This window comes from Tursiops truncatus, chromosome 6, assembly GCF_011762595.2.
Source record: "Tursiops truncatus isolate mTurTru1 chromosome 6, mTurTru1.mat.Y, whole genome shotgun sequence".
NCBI lineage: Eukaryota > Metazoa > Chordata > Mammalia > Artiodactyla > Delphinidae > Tursiops > Tursiops truncatus.
Genome location: NC_047039.1, coordinates 113,795,978 through 113,812,596, shown reverse-complemented (window position 1 = coordinate 113,812,596; position 16,619 = coordinate 113,795,978). Strand labels below are relative to the sequence as shown.

Sequence of the window (16,619 nt, the reverse complement as noted above, 5' to 3'; positions counted from 1 at the left end):
CCATGGCCCCAGTCGCCCCCCCCCTCCAGGTTGTGGCGCAGGGCCTGAAGCCCTCAGCTCGGCAGGTTGGGCGGGGCTGCTCACCTTCTCCAGCCTGGAAAGAGCCAGAGAGTAGCTGTCCTTGGCGCGGAACTGCATGAACCGCATGTTGGACGGGTGGGTGAGCTCCGTGGTGATGCTGAGGCTGGGAAAGAGCCTGGGCGGGGGGCGGGTCCCGGTCACGGACTTGGGCGGGGGCTCAGGGTGGGGCTGGTCGCGGACGTGGGCGGGGGCTCAGGGCGGGGCTGGTCGCGGACGTGGGCGGGGCTCAGGGCGGGGCTGGTCGCAGACGTGGGCGGGGCTCAGGGCGGGCCGCGCGCCGCACCGGAACATGGTCTGCACGTTGACGATGGTCTTTGCGTCGGCCATGTAGTCCTCCTTGGCGCTCATGGTGCTCTCCTTGTCCACCACCACCAGGTTGTCGGCGTAGATGATGCCGCACTGCAGCAGGCTGTCCAGGCTGCGGGGAGACGGGCGGGGGTGTGTCCTGCTCCCTCCCACTCCGCCCTGGCCGCGCGGGGAGGAGGGGAGAGGGCGGGGCCCTCCTGCGGAGCGGCTCTTACTTGTCCACGGAGCCCTCCATGTAGTAGACCATGGGGAAGCAGCAGATGGCCTCCAGGAAGTGGTGGTCAGGCCTGTGGACACAGCAGGTCCTGGAGGCGCCCACCCTGCCCTGCCGCCAGCCCCCACGGCCAGCCCAGCCCTGACCTGGGCGAGCAGGGGCCCTGGGACCGCAGCGTGCGGGACCAGGGGGGCCTTTAGCGGCCAATGGGGCTGCTCTTTATCGTACCCGCGGGGAAACCGAGGCCCCAGGGTCCAGGACAGCCGAGGCTGGACCCCGGCCTCTGGGGGTAGCAGTGCTGGAGGTTGGCCCCTGGGGGCTCATGGTCGTGGGGACCCAGTAGGGCCGGGAGAAGCCCTGCGGGAGGACGACGGAGCAGTGCCGAGGGCCGGGGCAGCCCCCCTGCCTCCCGAAGGTCTGGGGCGCCTGTGCCCCTCACCTGTTGTCCAGCAGCAGCACGATGGGGTTGAGCTCTCTGCGGGGCCGGTAGTAGGCGCGGAGCGGCACGATGAAGTTGTACAGCCCGTTGCCCGCCGTCTCCGCCGACACGATGATCAGCCTGTTCTTGAAGCCGTAGGCCTTGGCATCCTCGTAGCTGTTGTGCTTGCAGCCCTGCGGGGGAGACGCCGCGATCAACCACCGGGGAGGGAGCCAGGGTGCCGTGCTGGGGTCCTCGGCCAAATGGCACCCGGTCGCCAGCCACCTGGCCTCACGGGGCTGCAGGCCACCAGCCCGCCACACAGAGCAGAGTGTGCGCTGGGGCCACCGTGGGAGAGGTCACGTCCGGGAGGGAAGGGAGGTATCTGCGAGCACATGGTCTTAGCAGGTGCAGGTACGGACAGATGAGCTGTGTGTGCACAAATTTGGTCGTGTGTGTACACGTTCTGTCGTGTGTGCATGCGTGTACACATTTGGTCGTGTGTGCTCGTGTGTACACACACTTTCTAGCTCTCTGCGTGGAGAGACTCAGATACAAAGCAGCAGTGAGCACACCAAGTGCCCAGACCTTATTTCTAAACGTGGTTTCCACTAAAAGGAATCGGGTTTCTTGGAGGAGCAGTTGGTTCCAGGACTGGAGCAAGGCAAAAACAAGACGCGGGGGGTGGGGGTGGGGGCACCGTGGGTTCAAAGGCATGGACGTGTTCAAAGATGAGGGGACATGTTGGAAGGACCGGGAGGCCAGCCCGACCAGCAGAAGTCCACGTGTCAAAACCAGCGTGATCCATATGGAATGCCGATGTAGCAGTAATGACCAACTGTTTACCCTCTGAGTGAAAAAGTGAGGCCACACTGATGTACACAAATGGCTAAGAAAGGGGAAACACTTTCTCCCAGTGAAAAGCTGACATAAACACAGAAGGAAGTGGAATCAGCGAACCATCGGCTGTGGCGGAAATGCGTCGGGGGAGCTCAGTCAAGGCCGGCTTATGTACCTGGTCCCCACGTGTCTCCCCACAAATGACGTCCTAACTGCAAAGGCAGAACAGTAGCTCCTCCAGCAGAGACTGGGTGCGCGAGGCACCCGCACCCCGTGCTCTAAGGCAGCATCACGGGGAGGCCTCTAGGAGGATGCGGCACCTCTGGGGGGTCCAGCCCCCACCCCGCCCTGCCCCGCCCCCCGCCAGGGATGCGCCACCAAACCCAAAACACGGAGGCCCAGAGACCCTGGGGAGGGGAAGGGGCAGGGAGCGTCCAGATGGAGGGGGACAAGCTGTGGCTCTGGCCGGGAAGGGCAGCGAGGGCTCCTGGGACAACCAGGGCCAGTGGGGTGTGGGCTGCAGGCCAGGCCGGTTGTGGTGAGTGGACGGTGGTTACGAGAGGGGCACCCTCGCTTCAGCAAGCGCACGTGGATACAGGAGGGAGAGAACACGCCTCTACAACAGACAGAGACGTCGGGGAGGGCAGACAGGGTCCAGGACGTCCTCGGCGCGTCCTTGCCACTTCCCCAACTTTGCCGTGACCTACCTTGTCCAGCCGCAGGCAGCAGAAGGGGGCTTTCACGGGCAGGAGGTGGCACAGGGTAGGGGAGCTGCCAATGTAGGGCGAGTTGGGGGGGTAGCCCTTCACGTACCTGGGGGGAGAGAGAGGAGCCTCAGCCTGGCCTCGGGCCCTAGGCTGCCACATGGGGGTGGGGTGCCAGACCCCTGCAGACCTGACCGGGCCAGGTAAGATTGCATGCAACGCGCGCACGTACACGCGCACACACACACGAGCTTACACAGGCCACGAAAGAACCTTAAGGGGCTCTGACGGCCCATCACCCCCTGGTGCCCCCAGCACCCCAACGCCGGGGCAGACGCTGGCCCGTGGTCCCCGCTCCACTGGCTCCCCTGGGCCAGGCTGGTCGCCCCACAGGCTGTACTCCCCCCGCCGTCCCCACGGCGCCCCGCGCACACACACGCGGTGGTTACCCTGCCGTGGTTGTCCCCCCAGGCCGCCTGAAGAGGGGCTGGCCTCCCGCTCCACCTCCGGTTGGCTTAAGGGACGTGGCATCCGAGGCCAGCCCGCCACCTGCCCCAGGTGTGCAGGGGCCCTGCCAGGCCCCCCGATCTCAGAGCCGGTCCCCGGCAGCCTGTGTTTAAAGCACGATTACTCCACCACGGAGCAAAGGCTGGAGCAGAGAGTGGCTGCAGTGACAGCCCGGCTGGGAAGCATTGGCCGTGCAGGCCGGCAGCTGGCCGTGGCCCTGGGGTCAGGCACCGCCTGTCTGTCCCGGACGAGGCCAGGTGGCCAAGACCTGGGGACACAATGGGGTCTCTTCTGTCTCATAATCTCAGAGGAAGACCTGGGCCCAAACCCAGGGCAGCATGACGGCTCAGGATGGGCCAGTGGCCTCCACGCCCGGACGGCATCTCACCCCGGGCTCCCCTGTCTGTGACCTCTGCAGACCACGCTCAGAGGGCAGCCACCCTGCCAAGCGGGCCGTGGCACTGAGGCCTGGCCGCCCAGGTTGTGATAGGGGAGGATGAGAGGTGAAGGCGGGCACTGCCTGGCCTTCCTGTCCACGAGCTGGGTCCCCAGAAGATTCCACTTGCCAAACAAGGTCTCCGGGGAAGCCGTTTGGAAGCCTTGTTCAGAGCGTGGGGCAGACCCAGGACCGGCGCCGCTGGCCCACCTCTTCCTGGGCGCCGGGTACTCACACGCTGCCCCTCCCCTCTCCCGTGGAAGCCTTCTGTTCCCCCTTCAGCCCCGGCGGCACTCACTCCACCACAGACAGCCCCTCCTCGTCCGACGGCGTCGTCTCGTCCTCCGACTGGTCACTCAGCAGGTCGCAGGGCAGCAGGGTCGAGCTGTCGGCCACCTCCAGCACGGGTGCGATGCTGGGCCGCCGGCTGCCCGAGCCGTTCTCCGTGGGGAGTGCCAGCTTGCTGCCCCCACTGCCTCCGCCGCTCTGTGCTGGCTGGCACTCCGTGTTCTGGAGGTCCATGGCCACTGTCCCTGGAACAGAGCGGCTGAACTTGGCTGGAAGTCCCTCCCCTGTCTGTCCCGGGGACAGGGGTTCCCGGAGTGAAGGTGGACAGAGGCTCCCAGTGACCCTTGACGCAGGGCAGTCTCACCCGGGCGGGCACTTGGACATCGATGCCGACACAGGTCCCCACAGGAAGGCAGGATGCCCCCACGGGACAGATGTGCAAACTGAGGCCAGAGAGGCGGGACTTGCCCAGGGTTACGCTGCGGGCCTGAGCACCTGGGTCTCCCGGGTGGGTCCCCCGCCCGCCCCTCCCGCCCCGCGGGGAGCTGGACTCGGCCTCACCCATGGAGGCGATGATGCTGTGCACGGGCAGGCGGGACGACCCCTCGTACAGCCCCTGCCCCACGAAGCCCTTCTTCTTCTGCTTTTCCTCCTGCTTGAAGATGAAGGCCGAGTTCTCCTCCTTGGTGATGTTGATGTAGAAGCAGGTGTCGGAGGCGGCCAGGATGTGCCGGGGCCCCGGGTTCAGCAGGATACTCTTACTCTCCTCCCGCTTCAGGCCGATGAGACACACGCCGTACCTGAGCGGACAGGGCGGGGGCTCGATGGGGCCCAAAGCTACCCCTCCTGGGCTCCTTGGGGGCTGACGGTGCAGCCCTGCGCTCACGGGTGTCGGGATGCCTTCCCACTCGACGCAAAGACCCACCGAGGGCAGCCTCGGGGGGTGGGGGGGGGAGAGAGAGAGAGACCCCGACCCCGTGCGGGTCTCACGGCTGAGTGGGCGTGACTCTGACCCTGAGGCGCCGCTGGCCCACCCTGCAGCGGGCACGGGCCACGCCCATTTCAGCCTCCGGACCCCGCCCCGCACTCCTCCCACCCTGGCCTGGACCGGGTGGGGGGACGTACTTCTTGTGCGCATGGAAGGCAGCGTAGGTGAAGCTCTTGCCCTCGTACTCGCGGAAGAACTTGCTGTCCCCCATGCGGATGTGGTAGACCTCGTTGCCCGAGCAGCGTCCGTACATGCGCTGCCACTGCTCCGGTGAGTCCTGGCCTTCCCTGGGGCGTGGGGACGGTGTCACCCCCACGGCCGCCCCCGCCCAGCTGGGCTATGGTGCCCCCCAAATGTGGCTTCTGCCGGTGTGGGTGGAAGCCAGCGTGACCCCTGACCCCAGCCCCTCCCCGTCTGGCTGAGACTAGACCTGGGTGGCCTGATGGGTCCTTGGCCAGTTTTAAAAAGCTGTAAACACAATGGTCTGATTTTTAGGAGTGTCAAAATATTTCAGAGTCAAGACTGGCCTCTGCGGCCTGTGTCCTCCCAGGAACCCCGGGCCACGTCCTCTTCCCCTGCCTGGTCCCTCCCCCAGGGCCGCCCAGGCCCCACAAGGAGCCGAGGCCACCCGTCGGGGCCCCCCACACCCCAGCCTGTTTTTCCCAGAGAGAAGATGGTGCCCCTCCTCTGTCCCAGGGCAGCCCCTCGCCTCAGGCTCTGCCTGGGACCCCAGCCCAGGTGCCAAACACCAAACGCGTCTTCTCTTACAAACCAAGCCCCGCCGGACCCGTCGCCGTGCCTAGATCCCAGGGCTCTCCTGCTGCCCCCGCTACGGCCCTCTGCTCCGCGGCGGGCCCCGCCTGCAATTCCCAGCAGCCCCCAGGCCGCCCCCAGCTGCGACCCCTCGCTCGGCGAGGCAGCGACCGCTTCCTCAGCTGGGTCCACGGCGGTCGTTTCCCCAGGCCTCGGCCCCTCCCATCACAGGTCTCCTCAACGCCTCCCGCTCCCCCAGCAGCCCCCGTCTCGCCGGCCGCGCAGCCCTGGGGGCAGCACTCACTGGCCTCGGGACGTGTGCACCAGCAGCGTGATGAGGGTGGGCGTGGCCGGGCAGATGCAGCTCAGGGCCAGCATGGCGTACTTGCATTCCTCCTCACACACCACGTGCTCTGCGGGCAGGAGCGCCAGGGCCACCACAGGCTCTTGCTGCCCCACGGCACACGCCCCCTTGCCCAGCACCCCCAGAACCCCTCCCCGCCCTGCTCAGCGCCATCCAGTGCCCTGCCCCTGGGAGCCTGTTCATCGTCTCGGTTCTCCTGTGCTTGTCTCCGGGCTTGACCGAGAGCTCCAGGGCTGGGGGCGGGGGGGCCTGTTCATTGGTCCCCCAGGTGTCCAGCACAGGCCTTCGGCACAGGCGCCCAGCTCGGGCACGCCCACAGAGGTGCTCGTCAGACACTGCTTCTGCCCGCCCTGGCCCCCAGGCCCAGGTGCAGAACCTGCATGGGCTCTGCCTCTATCCCGCACCCCACACGCTTGCCCGTGAGCACACAGGCGCCCCCCTCCGGGCCAAACATACCTGCAAACTTGACGTGAAACTTGTTCTCAGGCTTGAGGATCTGGACGTAGAGAGGGCAGTTGGGGGCAAAGTCCTTCACAGCCCAGGCGCGCAGAATGGTCTGGTGGTCCTGAGGCAGGGAGGCCACGTCGGTGCTGACGGGCAGCAGCAGCCTGGGGGAGGGGCTCTGCCCCCAGGCGCCCCCCCCCCCCCGGGGCCTGCGAGCAGGTGGTGGGGGCGCTCACCGCTGCGGTGCGGTCCACCTCGTTCCGGCTGCTGAGGATAAAGCAGGCCTCCCCGTTGTCCATCCTGCAAAGCACCGGGTCTGAGCACCACCAGGGCCGTCCGTGGTGCTCCCGTCTCGGCCGTCAGGGGAAGAGCTGGGCCTTGTTGAGACCCCAGCTCACTCTTAGGAGCCCTGGATGGGCTGAGGATGGGCCCCTGCTGACCCGGGGTGGGGCTGGGGCACGGAATGAAGGGCCCACTTGGTGGCAGAGAGGCTGGACCCTGCCTGCTGGCCCGTCCTCTCCCGGGACAGGCTGCCCGAGGCCTGTGGATGACCCGTTCTGCTCCCCTCATGCCCCCAGAGCCCCTGGCTGCACAAAGGGTGGCTGAGACACTGTCCACGCCCCAGGGCTGGGGGGCCTGGCGGCTCCCACCCCGTCACCTGGCACCCCAACTTGTCCCTGTCTGGGGCCTTGATTCCTGGGCGAGCCTGTGGGGCCCGAGGCTCAGAAGGTAGGCGTGGGGGGGGCCCCGGCTGCCGGGCCTCCTGCTTCCTTGGCCTCCACACAACCCACATTTCACCTCGAAGGTTACGTCAGGCTCTGGAATAAAATCCTGACGGGTGATGGGGGAGCCTCCGGGGTGTCTGTGTGCTGCAGCAGATTCTGGAAAGTTCCATTCACAACTCAGCCTCCTTACCTCAAGTCACCCTGTCACCTCGTCTTCAGGAGAAAACCTGCCCACAGCCTCGGCTTCCCACCTGACTCAGAGCGGCAGCTGCCCCCAGGCCCCCAGATGAACAGCCGGGCAGGTGGGAGGAGGCTGGTGGGCTCGCCCAGGCGGCTCTGCCGGGGTCAGCGGGGGGCCTGGCCCGCCCGGGTGGGTGACAGGCACAGAGAGGGAGCTGCCGCCCGCCTGAGGGCCCCTCCCTGGCCTGCCCGTGCGGCCGGCGCGGTACCGCACCCTCACCCCCGCCGGCGCTCACTTGGCCCGCATGAGGTCCTGGTCCTTGAGCGCGGAGCCCTGGAGATAGATGACCCGCTGGGACCACAGGGGGATCTGCAGGACCCTGCGCACCTGGATGTCCATCTCGGTGGGGCACAGGATGACGACGTAGTAGTCCTGCAGGTAGGAGGGCGTCAGCCCTGCTGGCAGGCTTGCTCGGCTCCGGCCCACCCTCCTTCCTAGTGTTTCCACACCAGTCGCCTCTCAGGAGCCCCAGCCTTCTCTGTGATGGTGCATCTGGCAGGAGGGAAAGGCAGGACCCCACAGACCCACCCCCACAGTGTGGGAGACCACCGGGGCTCCACTGCACAGGCAGGGAAACCCAGGCCCAGGGAGCTCAGGGGGCACTGGGGTGGGGTGGGGCCGTGGGCGGGGCCTCACCTGCAGCCGGGGGTGGGCGTAGAACTCATTCAGAAAGTCCATGAGCAGGTCGATCTTGAGGGAACTGACACACAGGATCACGTGCTTCTCCGTCTGGGCCCGGTGGCGGCTGTAGTTGCCCCCCGACTTCTGCCGCTCCATCCACAGGTAGACGAGCTCCTCAAACTGCAGGTAAGAGCGTGTGAACTCCAGGAGGCCTGGGGCTCCGGGAGCTGCGTCCCGACCACGTCTCGGAAGACCACAGGCAAAGTTTGCGGCACAGGTCGCTCAAGGGGCCAGGTGGGGGCAGAGTGGACGGTCCCGCCAGTGTGTGGGGTAGTGAGAGACGTGGCAGGTCCAGCTCCCAGCCCCAGGAGGCCAAGCGACCGTTAGTGGGTGCCGAAGTATACGCTCCGAGCATCCAGGTAACTGAGCCCCTTGGGTCTCCGTCAGCACCTGAGACACGTTTTGGAGAAACCTGGAAACGTGTCTGAGAAAAGCCTCAGGCCTAGAATGAGGGACCCAGGTGCCCGGCATGGAAGGAGCACTTTGAGTACCACGGTTCTGAGCCCAGGTCAAGGGTGTGGCTGATTGGAGGCTGCCGTCTGGGGGTGCCGTCCACCCTGGCCCACACCTCCTGGCTGTGAGCTTTGGGTGTTGAGAGCCCTTTGTAAGTAGGACAGTGACACATCTATAAAGGTGGGCTGGCGGTGAGGGGACTCCAGGCTCCACGGAGCTGACCGGGGTGCTGACCTGCCCAGGACCTGCCGCTACTGTCTGACTTCCCGTCTGGGTGACAGACAGACCCCGTGAAAGCACTGAGGTCGTTCATTTTTTTCCACACAATTTTAAATGAATGGCAGCAGCCACACCCTCTGGTTCTCACCTGCTCTGGGTGACACGCTGTATCTTGCTAAGGGGAGATCAGCTCATTGAATTTATTGAGCACCTACTAGGCTCCAGTGACAAGGCCCTGTGGCCTTGAAGCACAGGACTGGGCCCTAGTGGGAAGGGCCGGAGACCCCAGGGTGATCCCTGAGGCCTGTGCAGGACTGGGGCTCTGACGGCAGACACCTGGATTCAAGCCTCCCATGTCACAGGTGTGGCCTTCTGAACGTGACCTTATTTGGAAATAGGGTCTTTGAGGATGTAATGAGTTAAGATGAGCTCAGACTGGATTAAGGTGGGCCCTACCTCCAGTGGCCGGTGTCCCCTAACGAGAGGACACAGAGGTGCAGGAATAAGCCACGTGGAGACGGAGGCAGAGCTGAGAGGGAGGCGGCCACAAGCCCCAGGGCGCCAAGGACCATGGCGCCACCAGAAGCTGGAGACGCGGAAGCAGAGCCTCCCCTCAAGCCTCCAGGACCAGCCCTGCTGACACCTCGGTCTCAGACTCTGGCTCTGGCCTGTGAGAGAGTAAATTTCTGTTGTGTAAGCCCCCACCCCCCCATTTGTGGGGTGCTCTGTTCCGGCAGCTGCAGGAAGCACCGCGCTGATGTGTGAAACTCAGCCCTGAGCGGGGAGGATGCTGTCAGCTGTCGTCACTGTTACTCTGCAAGGAACATCTACAGGTGGGCATTCCGCTGTCACCGTCTCTAAGGGCGCTAACTGGTGAACGTGGTTAAAGAAAGAACGAAGGACGGTAACCGAGACCGTCCCTTTCCATCACTGACAACAGATTACTCAGTCTCGCGGGTCCTGACCTTCCACTAGCCCTGGAGGACGGTGTGTGCCTCCGATGCCGGGCCCTGCGGCCTCCCTCTCCTTGGGGCTTGGGCACCAGCCTGGCCTGGGTGATGGGATGTAAACACCAGCCCTGAGCGGCCCCTGCACCCGCCAGGAGCGTGGGGGCCAGAGCACCGCAGGAACAGAAGCTCCGCAGCCGTGGGACAAGGGCACAGCCTTGCGGAGGCGTCCAGGATGCCAGGGGGCGGGAGCCAGCTTACCTGGCACCGTTTACTTGAAACCACACACAACCCCTCTGTGCACTCACGGGGGGCACACACACGGGGGACAGCCCCCAGCCCCACAACCTGCCCCGGGGAGGGGAGATCGTCCCCTCTCTCTCCTGATGTAGCTTCTGAGTGGGACAGACTTGCCAGGCTTGAAAAGGTTCCGGGTAGTAATGTAAAAATATAAAATTAAACTTAAAGAAATATGATTAATTAGAATTAAAAACATAAAACAAATAATGATGTTCATAACTATATAACTAAAAATGCAACTTAACTTATAACAAAAAGTAATTAACATATATAAATTTAGATATCTAAAATATTAAAAATACGATTTAGAAAAACATGATTGTATAAAAATATAATAAGATGTGAACATGGATTCTACAAGCAGCCAGGGCCCCGGGAAAGTGGACGGCCCACCTTGAGGTGCTCTGTGGCCTGCGGGGGCCCTGCCGGGGGCGGGGGGAATGGGGGGAGGACGGGGCTTCAGGTGGAGGCCAGGGAGGAGGCCACTGCTGAACCAGGTCCAGGAAGGCAAGTTCCGGCGAGCGCGGGGATGGGGGTGAGACCTCTGTTTAGGGCTCTTGGCCCACGGGTGTCCCTCGCATGCAGCTGGCCTTCCTGGAGGGGGTGGGCTGTGCTCCGGACCAGGGGGAAAGCAGGGAAGGGGGGGTGTCAGCTGGGGCTGGGGGCTCCGAGCCGCAGGGCGGGGGTGGGGAGTTGAGCTCAGGGTCAGCAGAGGACCCCGGGGGTGGACTGGCCCCCATTGCAGCCACAGTTAGGCACCTCCCCTGCCCCGTCCCTCCAAATCCTGAGTGTCCCCCGTGGGGTCTGGCTTCCCCCAGTCCATCCTGCTCCGTCCCCTGGGCCTTCTCCTGCCCTCTGGAGGGCTGGGGGCGCCTGCAGCCACCGGCCCCCTCTCCAGGCCTCTACCCGTCGTATCTAAACACGGCTGGCTCAGCCGGCAGACTGGCCTTGCTGACAGGCGACGGGAAGCAGCGGTGCCCCACGGGGTCCTGACAGCTGCTGCCGCTGCCCCGGCTAAGGACTCCTGTCCCAGCCCGCGGGACACCCTGGCAGCCCCCCGCGCTCCACACTCCGCACGGGACCGGGGGAGCCGTCTGAGCACGCCCCCCCCACTGTCCTGACGGCTGCGGGCCTCGCTAGCCACAGGCCCCCAGGAGGCCCCGGCAGGCCCCACGTGTCCCCGTCGGGGTCTTGGCCTTGCGGCCCCTCCCAGGACTGGCGCCCCTCCTCGCCCCTCTCGGCCCCGCCGGGCAGGGCTCACACCTGCAGCGGGAGCACCACGAGGGCCACGCAGATCATGATGGCCACCAGTAGCTGGGACGGCCAGATCTTGGGCGTCACGTCTCCGTAGCCCACGGTGGAGAAGGTGACGATGCAGAAGTAGAAGGACGTCAGCAGGGACAGGTTGCCGCCCGCACGCTCCAGGTGCTGGATGCCGCAGGTCCTGGAACCGGGGATGGGGGTGGCGGCAGGGCCTTGGCCGGCCTGGCGCCTGGGGCAAGGCTGGGCCTGCCCGCGACAGCACGTCAGCTGTCGCCGACACGGCGCCCCAGCCTGGGCCCGGGTCCAGCTCTGCGCTTCCCGACCCTGGCCTGTGGGGCTGGCACACCCAACGCATCCCCCCGGGCCTTCCTTTCCTGCCCCGAGGTGCCTTTGAGGCCCCTGGAAAATTGGACGGGAGCGCAGACACAGCGCTGCGTGGGTTCAGCGTGGGCCTGGGGTCAGAGGAGGTGGATGGGGCCGCCCAGGCTGCGAGCCCCTACCTGCCACCCACCTCGGAGTTCGTCCTCCCCCAGGAGGTCAGACGGCGCGGGGCACGCCCAGCCCCCTGCCCAGCTAGAGCTGGACAGTCCTTCCCCCGCCGTGGCCCCGTGGCCCGTCCCCACATACACCGTGGCGCGGCACACAGCGGTGCTGGGGCCCTCCCCAGGGTGGACGCGCTGGCTGCGGGGAGGGGGCAGGCTGGACCATCCCGGTGCTTCCTGCCCCGCGGACACCCCGCCCCGCTCCGCTGGAGTGTGCGTCTGCGTGTGTCGGGGGGCATGGGGGGGGGGAGGCACACGGCCTTGGGACCTGCCCGCGTCCTCGCCCAGGGCACAGGCACGTGCCGGGGGGGGCGTGCTCTCTGCTCCAGCCCCCAGGCTGCTCCCAGACCTTATTCTCGGCTGGACCTCGAGCCGAGGGTCCCCCCCGTCCCCCCAGCCAGTGCCCTCCTCCACCACGTCTCTCCGGGCCCTAGAGGAGCCAGACTCGGCAGCTCTGGCCTAGGAACCGGAGCTCCGAGCTGCCTCTGGTCCTTCATCCCGGCTTCTCGGATGCGAGGGCTGGGCGACGCGGCCGCCTGGCAGGGACTCACCCCGTGAAGACCAGGCACAGCAGGGTGCAGAAGAGGATGAGGACCTGGTTGAACATGGCCGACTGGGTGCGCAGGATGGCTCGGTGGAAGTCGTTCTGCGGGAAGTGGCGCTATCAGGGGCAGAACAGGGACTGGTCGGAGCCCAGGGCCCACCCCCACCCCCACCCCCACCCCCACCCCCCACCCCACCCCGTACGTCCCAGATGCACGAGAATGAATGAACGGTGCGGGGGGGGGGGGGGCGGCTCCACCTGACCTCAGCGCTCGGCCTCCCCGTCCAGCCTCTGCCATGCCAGGGGAGGACCTGGGGCGCAGGCCAGAGGCCGTGACCTCAGCGCCGTCACCTCACTTTGCAGTGGGGATGGAGGTGAGCCGAGGGAGCCTGGGCTGGGGAGGGGCACCCTGGGAGAAAACAGTCGTTGCGCCGCCTGCTGACAGGGGCCTCGCTCAGACCTCAGCACAGGGTCTGCCGTGGCCCCGTGTCTCGGGGCCCCGCCTGCGCTCACTTGCACTTTCACCCTCTCCCTCCTCCAGCCACGATTCCAGGGGCAGGGACAGGCCTGGGTGACTCTCCCGGGGCATCAGGGCTGGGGCTCCGGCTGGTCAGGAAGGAGGTGTGAGGGCATCTCGTGGTGACAGAGACACGTCTGTCCACCGGTCAGCCCGGCCTCCTGGGCACCAAAGGAAGCTGGCCAGTTCCCCACAGGGCCAGGGCATGGCGAGCTGTGCCCTGGGGTCCTGGGGGCCTCGCAGAGGTGAAGCGGGAGGGGAGGGGCGGGGCAGGGGGGAGCCCACCCTGCCCAGAGCTGCCCGGCCCGCGGCTCACAATCATGTTCTCCAGGGCGTGCTTGGCCAGCCAGCAGTTCAGAAACACCGGGATGAACAGGTTCCGCAGCGGCGGCCAGAATATCTGCGGAGGAGACAGGTCAGGGGGCGCGGGCTCGGCGGCCCCTTCCCCAGCTGGCGGCTCACCCACCGTGATGATGAAGGGCAGCGTGTTGATCATCTCCAGGATGAAGGCCACGCGGAAGATCTGCTCCCAGATGTTGCCCTGGGGAGCCAGGGGGGTGGGCTTCAGAGCAGGTGGGCGGGGAGGGGGCCAGGGAGGGGTGTGTGGGGAGGGGCGTGGGGGGGAGGGGTGCGGGGGGGAGGGGTGGGGGAGGGGTGCGGGGGAGGGGTGCGGGGGGAGGGCAGGGCCAGGCCTGGGGGCACTTACTTTGTAGCTGAGGTAAGTGAGGAGCGTGGTCTCCAGGAAGCTGACGGCGGCCACGGTGACCTGGGGTGGGGAGGGGCCGGAGCCTCTGAGCGGGGCCGGGGCAGGCAGGGCCCCCCAGAGCCGTGCTGCCTCCACTCACCTGAGTGGCCCACAGAGCCGTCTTCCTCTCCACCCACAGGATGGGGGCCCTGGGGAGAGAGGGAGGTGAGCCCTGGGCCTCTACTGACCGCAGGCTGCTGCTTGAGCTGGACGGAGGGGCCGAGGGCAGGAGGGAAGGGGAGGTGCCCGGGGAAAGGGGGCCCCAGGGCGGGGCCTGTGAGGCCAGGGCCTAAGCGGGCTGCCCTGGGGACCGGCCGTGGGCTCAGAGTCCGCAGCTGGCCCAGGTGGCCTCCCCTTCTCGTCTGGGCTCCCGGGGACAGGCTCCTACGCCCGTCCCCGCAGGGGCAGGGGTGCTGGCCATCACGCTCCCCGGTTTCCGACCTCAGGTCCTCGTCCATAACCCAGCAGGGGAGGGGAGTGACTTGGGTGGGGGTGTCCCTGCCCAGACGCAGCCCCAGGACAAAGGCTGCGGCGAGACCAGCAGGAGGGGTCGGGTGGCCGTGCTCAGTGCAGAGCCAGACCCCAGACGGCCAAGGCCCTGACCCCCGTGGGCCCCTGTGGGGTGGGAGGGCCCCCGCCGCAGTGGAGGCGTTGGGCTGTTGTTTCCTCGGCCGAGGGACACAGACTCTGAAATCCCCGGGCCTTCAGGGCTGCTTGGACGAGAGCTGGGCCCGGGCTCAGGAGCTGCCCTGGCCGCCACTCCGAGGCACAGGCCCAGAAAGGAGAGGCTTCCAGGGCCGGGTGTGAAGGGAGGGGCTGGCGTGTCCCTTCCACCCCAGCTGTGCGTGCCTTCCAGGGACAGGGCGACCGGGCCAGAGCGGGAGAAGCTGCGGAGCTGGGGACACAGTGCTCAAGGTCTGGTACGTTGGGTCCTGCTGCCGCCAAGTACCAGGACTGCTCTGCGAGGCTGGGCCGGGGGTGCCAGGGGAGGGGCGTAGGTGCAGGCTAAGGCCAAAGGGGGGCTCTGGGTTTGGGGAGGCTGGGAGGGAGAAGCTTCCATCAAGAAGGCGGCCAAGGCCCTGGGACACATGCTGGCCTGTGGACCGGGCGCCCCGCCGCTCTGGCGTCACTTCCCCCTGCCCGACTGGGCGCCTGCTCTCTTTGGCTAAAGGGCCGTGAGTTGCAGAGGCAGCGATCGACCCTCCGGCAGGTCCTCACTGCATCTCTCCTCCCACCCACGGTCCGTGAGGGCTGGGCCAGGCCGGCTGCTGCTGACCCTGCTGTCACTCTTAGATTGCTCCCGGGCCTCAGGGGCTGTACGCTGAGGGGCCATCCCGCCACTGCCCGCTGCTTGGCCAGGGCCCGGGGGTCCCAGGAGGGTCACGGGCTGCGGCTGGGCATCTATCCTGGGGGGCTGGGCAGTGTCACCCTCTGTCCACCCGACCCGGCCCTGGGCCTCTGAGTGGGAGCTGGGTGGCAAACTCACCAATTGATCTCGGAGGACGACTCGTTGAAGGTGTAATTCTGCTTCGGGCAGCCCCAGCTGTGGAGAGACGGAGCTGGCCGGCCACGGCCCCTCCCAGCACCGCCCCCGAAGGGACCAGACCCTTCCCAGGGTTGCCACGGGCCTAGGGCGTATGGGGGGCACACTCTCCCCAACCAGGGCCCCCACAACTCAGACAGGCGTCTGTATTCTAACACCTGGGGGACAGGCAGCTGCTCGCACCCTGCAGACGCTCTCGGAGGCTCTCTGACGGATGAGGGGCAGGCCGGGTGAGGAGAACACAAGAGGTGAGCCCAGGAGGGAGTGGGGATTCCACCCGGGCTGCCAGCAGAGAAAGGGCTGCGCGTGGCCAGCGACGGACCCTGCAGCACTCAGGGCCTCCTGGAGGCCAGAGCTGCCGAAACAAGGCCGGGCGATGTGCGCGAGACACGCAGAAGAGCCGAGCTCCTGCCCCGTGGTGCCGGCTCCGAGACGCAGGTCCCTGAGTCACTCCCGAGGACAAGCCTCCCCACGCCACCTGGATGCCCACTGGGAGGGTGGCGGGGCCTGGCAGACGCGCTAGTTCTGCCCCAGATTACAAGCAAAGCCAGGGTCACTGGCCAACAGGACCTCGCTCTCAGAGCCCCATGGTGACGGGCAGCTCCCTCCTCCTTTTTTCTCAACTGACGCACTTCCTCCTAAGCCTGAGCCTGTGGTTGCAAACTCAATGCCCACAGCGGCCGCCAGCCCCCCTCCATCCCGCCGCCCTCCATCCAGCCGCCCTCCATCCAGCCATCCATCCATCCATCCATCCATCCATCCATCCATCTATCCACCCATCCAGCCACCCTCCATCCAGCCACCCTCCATCCGTCCACCCTCCATCCAGCCACCCACACATCCAGCCACCCTCCCATCCAGCCACCCTCCATCCGTCCACCCTCCCATCCGTCCACCCACACATCCATCCATCCAGCCAGCCAGCCGCCCTCCATCCAGCCACCCTCCATCCATCCAGCCAGCCAGCCAGCCACACATCCATCCAGCCAGCCTCCATCCAGCCAGCCTCCATCCAGCCAGCCTCCATCCAGCCACCCTCCATCCAGCCACACATCCATCCAGCCACCCACACATCCAGCCAGCCAGCCAGCCAGCCACCCTCCATCCAGCCACCCTCCATCCAGCCACCCTCCCATCCGTCCACCCTCCATCCAGCCACCCTCCCATCCGTCCACCCACACATCCATCCACCCACACATCCATCCAGCCACCCTCCCATCCGTCTACCCACACATCCATCCATCCATCCATCCACCCTCCCATCCAGCCACCCACACATCCATCCATCCAGCCAGCCAGCCACCCTCCCATCCAGCCACCCTCCATCCAGCCACCCTCCCATCCATCCACCCTCCCATCCAGCCACCCACACATCCATCCATCCATCCATCCACCCTCCCATCCATCCACCCTCCACCCTCCCATCCAGCCACCCTCCCATCCAGCCACCCTCCCATCCGTCCACCCACACATCTGTCCATCCAGCCAGCCAGCCACCCTCCCATCCGTCCACCCACACATCCATCCACCCTCCCATCCAGCCACCCTCCATCCAG

The 16,619-nt window shown here is 66.4% G+C and overlaps 1 protein-coding gene and 1 long non-coding RNA gene across 2 annotated transcripts in view; one reads left to right on the top strand and one right to left on the bottom strand.

Moving 5' to 3' along the window:
* KCNT1 (potassium sodium-activated channel subfamily T member 1) overlaps positions 1-16,619 on the bottom strand; it is a 67,659-nt gene that overhangs the window by 11,538 nt on the left and 39,502 nt on the right. The window contains exons 5-24 of the mRNA XM_073806794.1: positions 15,007-15,063; positions 13,621-13,669; positions 13,482-13,541; positions 13,242-13,316; positions 13,092-13,175; positions 12,266-12,360; positions 11,173-11,353; positions 7,946-8,110; positions 7,545-7,681; positions 6,580-6,643; positions 6,356-6,464; positions 5,840-5,948; positions 4,920-5,069; positions 4,356-4,594; positions 3,805-4,039; positions 2,567-2,672; positions 1,041-1,213; positions 603-674; positions 365-499; positions 85-196 (exon numbers count right to left, since the gene is read on the bottom strand). Coding sequence (XP_073662895.1) covers positions 85-196; positions 365-499; positions 603-674; positions 1,041-1,213; positions 2,567-2,672; positions 3,805-4,039; positions 4,356-4,594; positions 4,920-5,069; positions 5,840-5,948; positions 6,356-6,464; positions 6,580-6,643; positions 7,545-7,681; positions 7,946-8,110; positions 11,173-11,353; positions 12,266-12,360; positions 13,092-13,175; positions 13,242-13,316; positions 13,482-13,541; positions 13,621-13,669; positions 15,007-15,063 — 2,407 coding nt within the window. The remainder of the gene's footprint in view (positions 1-84; positions 197-364; positions 500-602; positions 675-1,040; positions 1,214-2,566; positions 2,673-3,804; positions 4,040-4,355; positions 4,595-4,919; positions 5,070-5,839; positions 5,949-6,355; positions 6,465-6,579; positions 6,644-7,544; positions 7,682-7,945; positions 8,111-11,172; positions 11,354-12,265; positions 12,361-13,091; positions 13,176-13,241; positions 13,317-13,481; positions 13,542-13,620; positions 13,670-15,006; positions 15,064-16,619) is intronic.
* On the top strand, positions 6,554-11,312 carry LOC141279024 (uncharacterized). The gene is made up of 3 exons (XR_012332764.1): positions 6,554-7,687; positions 7,952-8,116; positions 11,179-11,312. It is a non-coding gene; the product is annotated as an uncharacterized lncRNA (long non-coding RNA).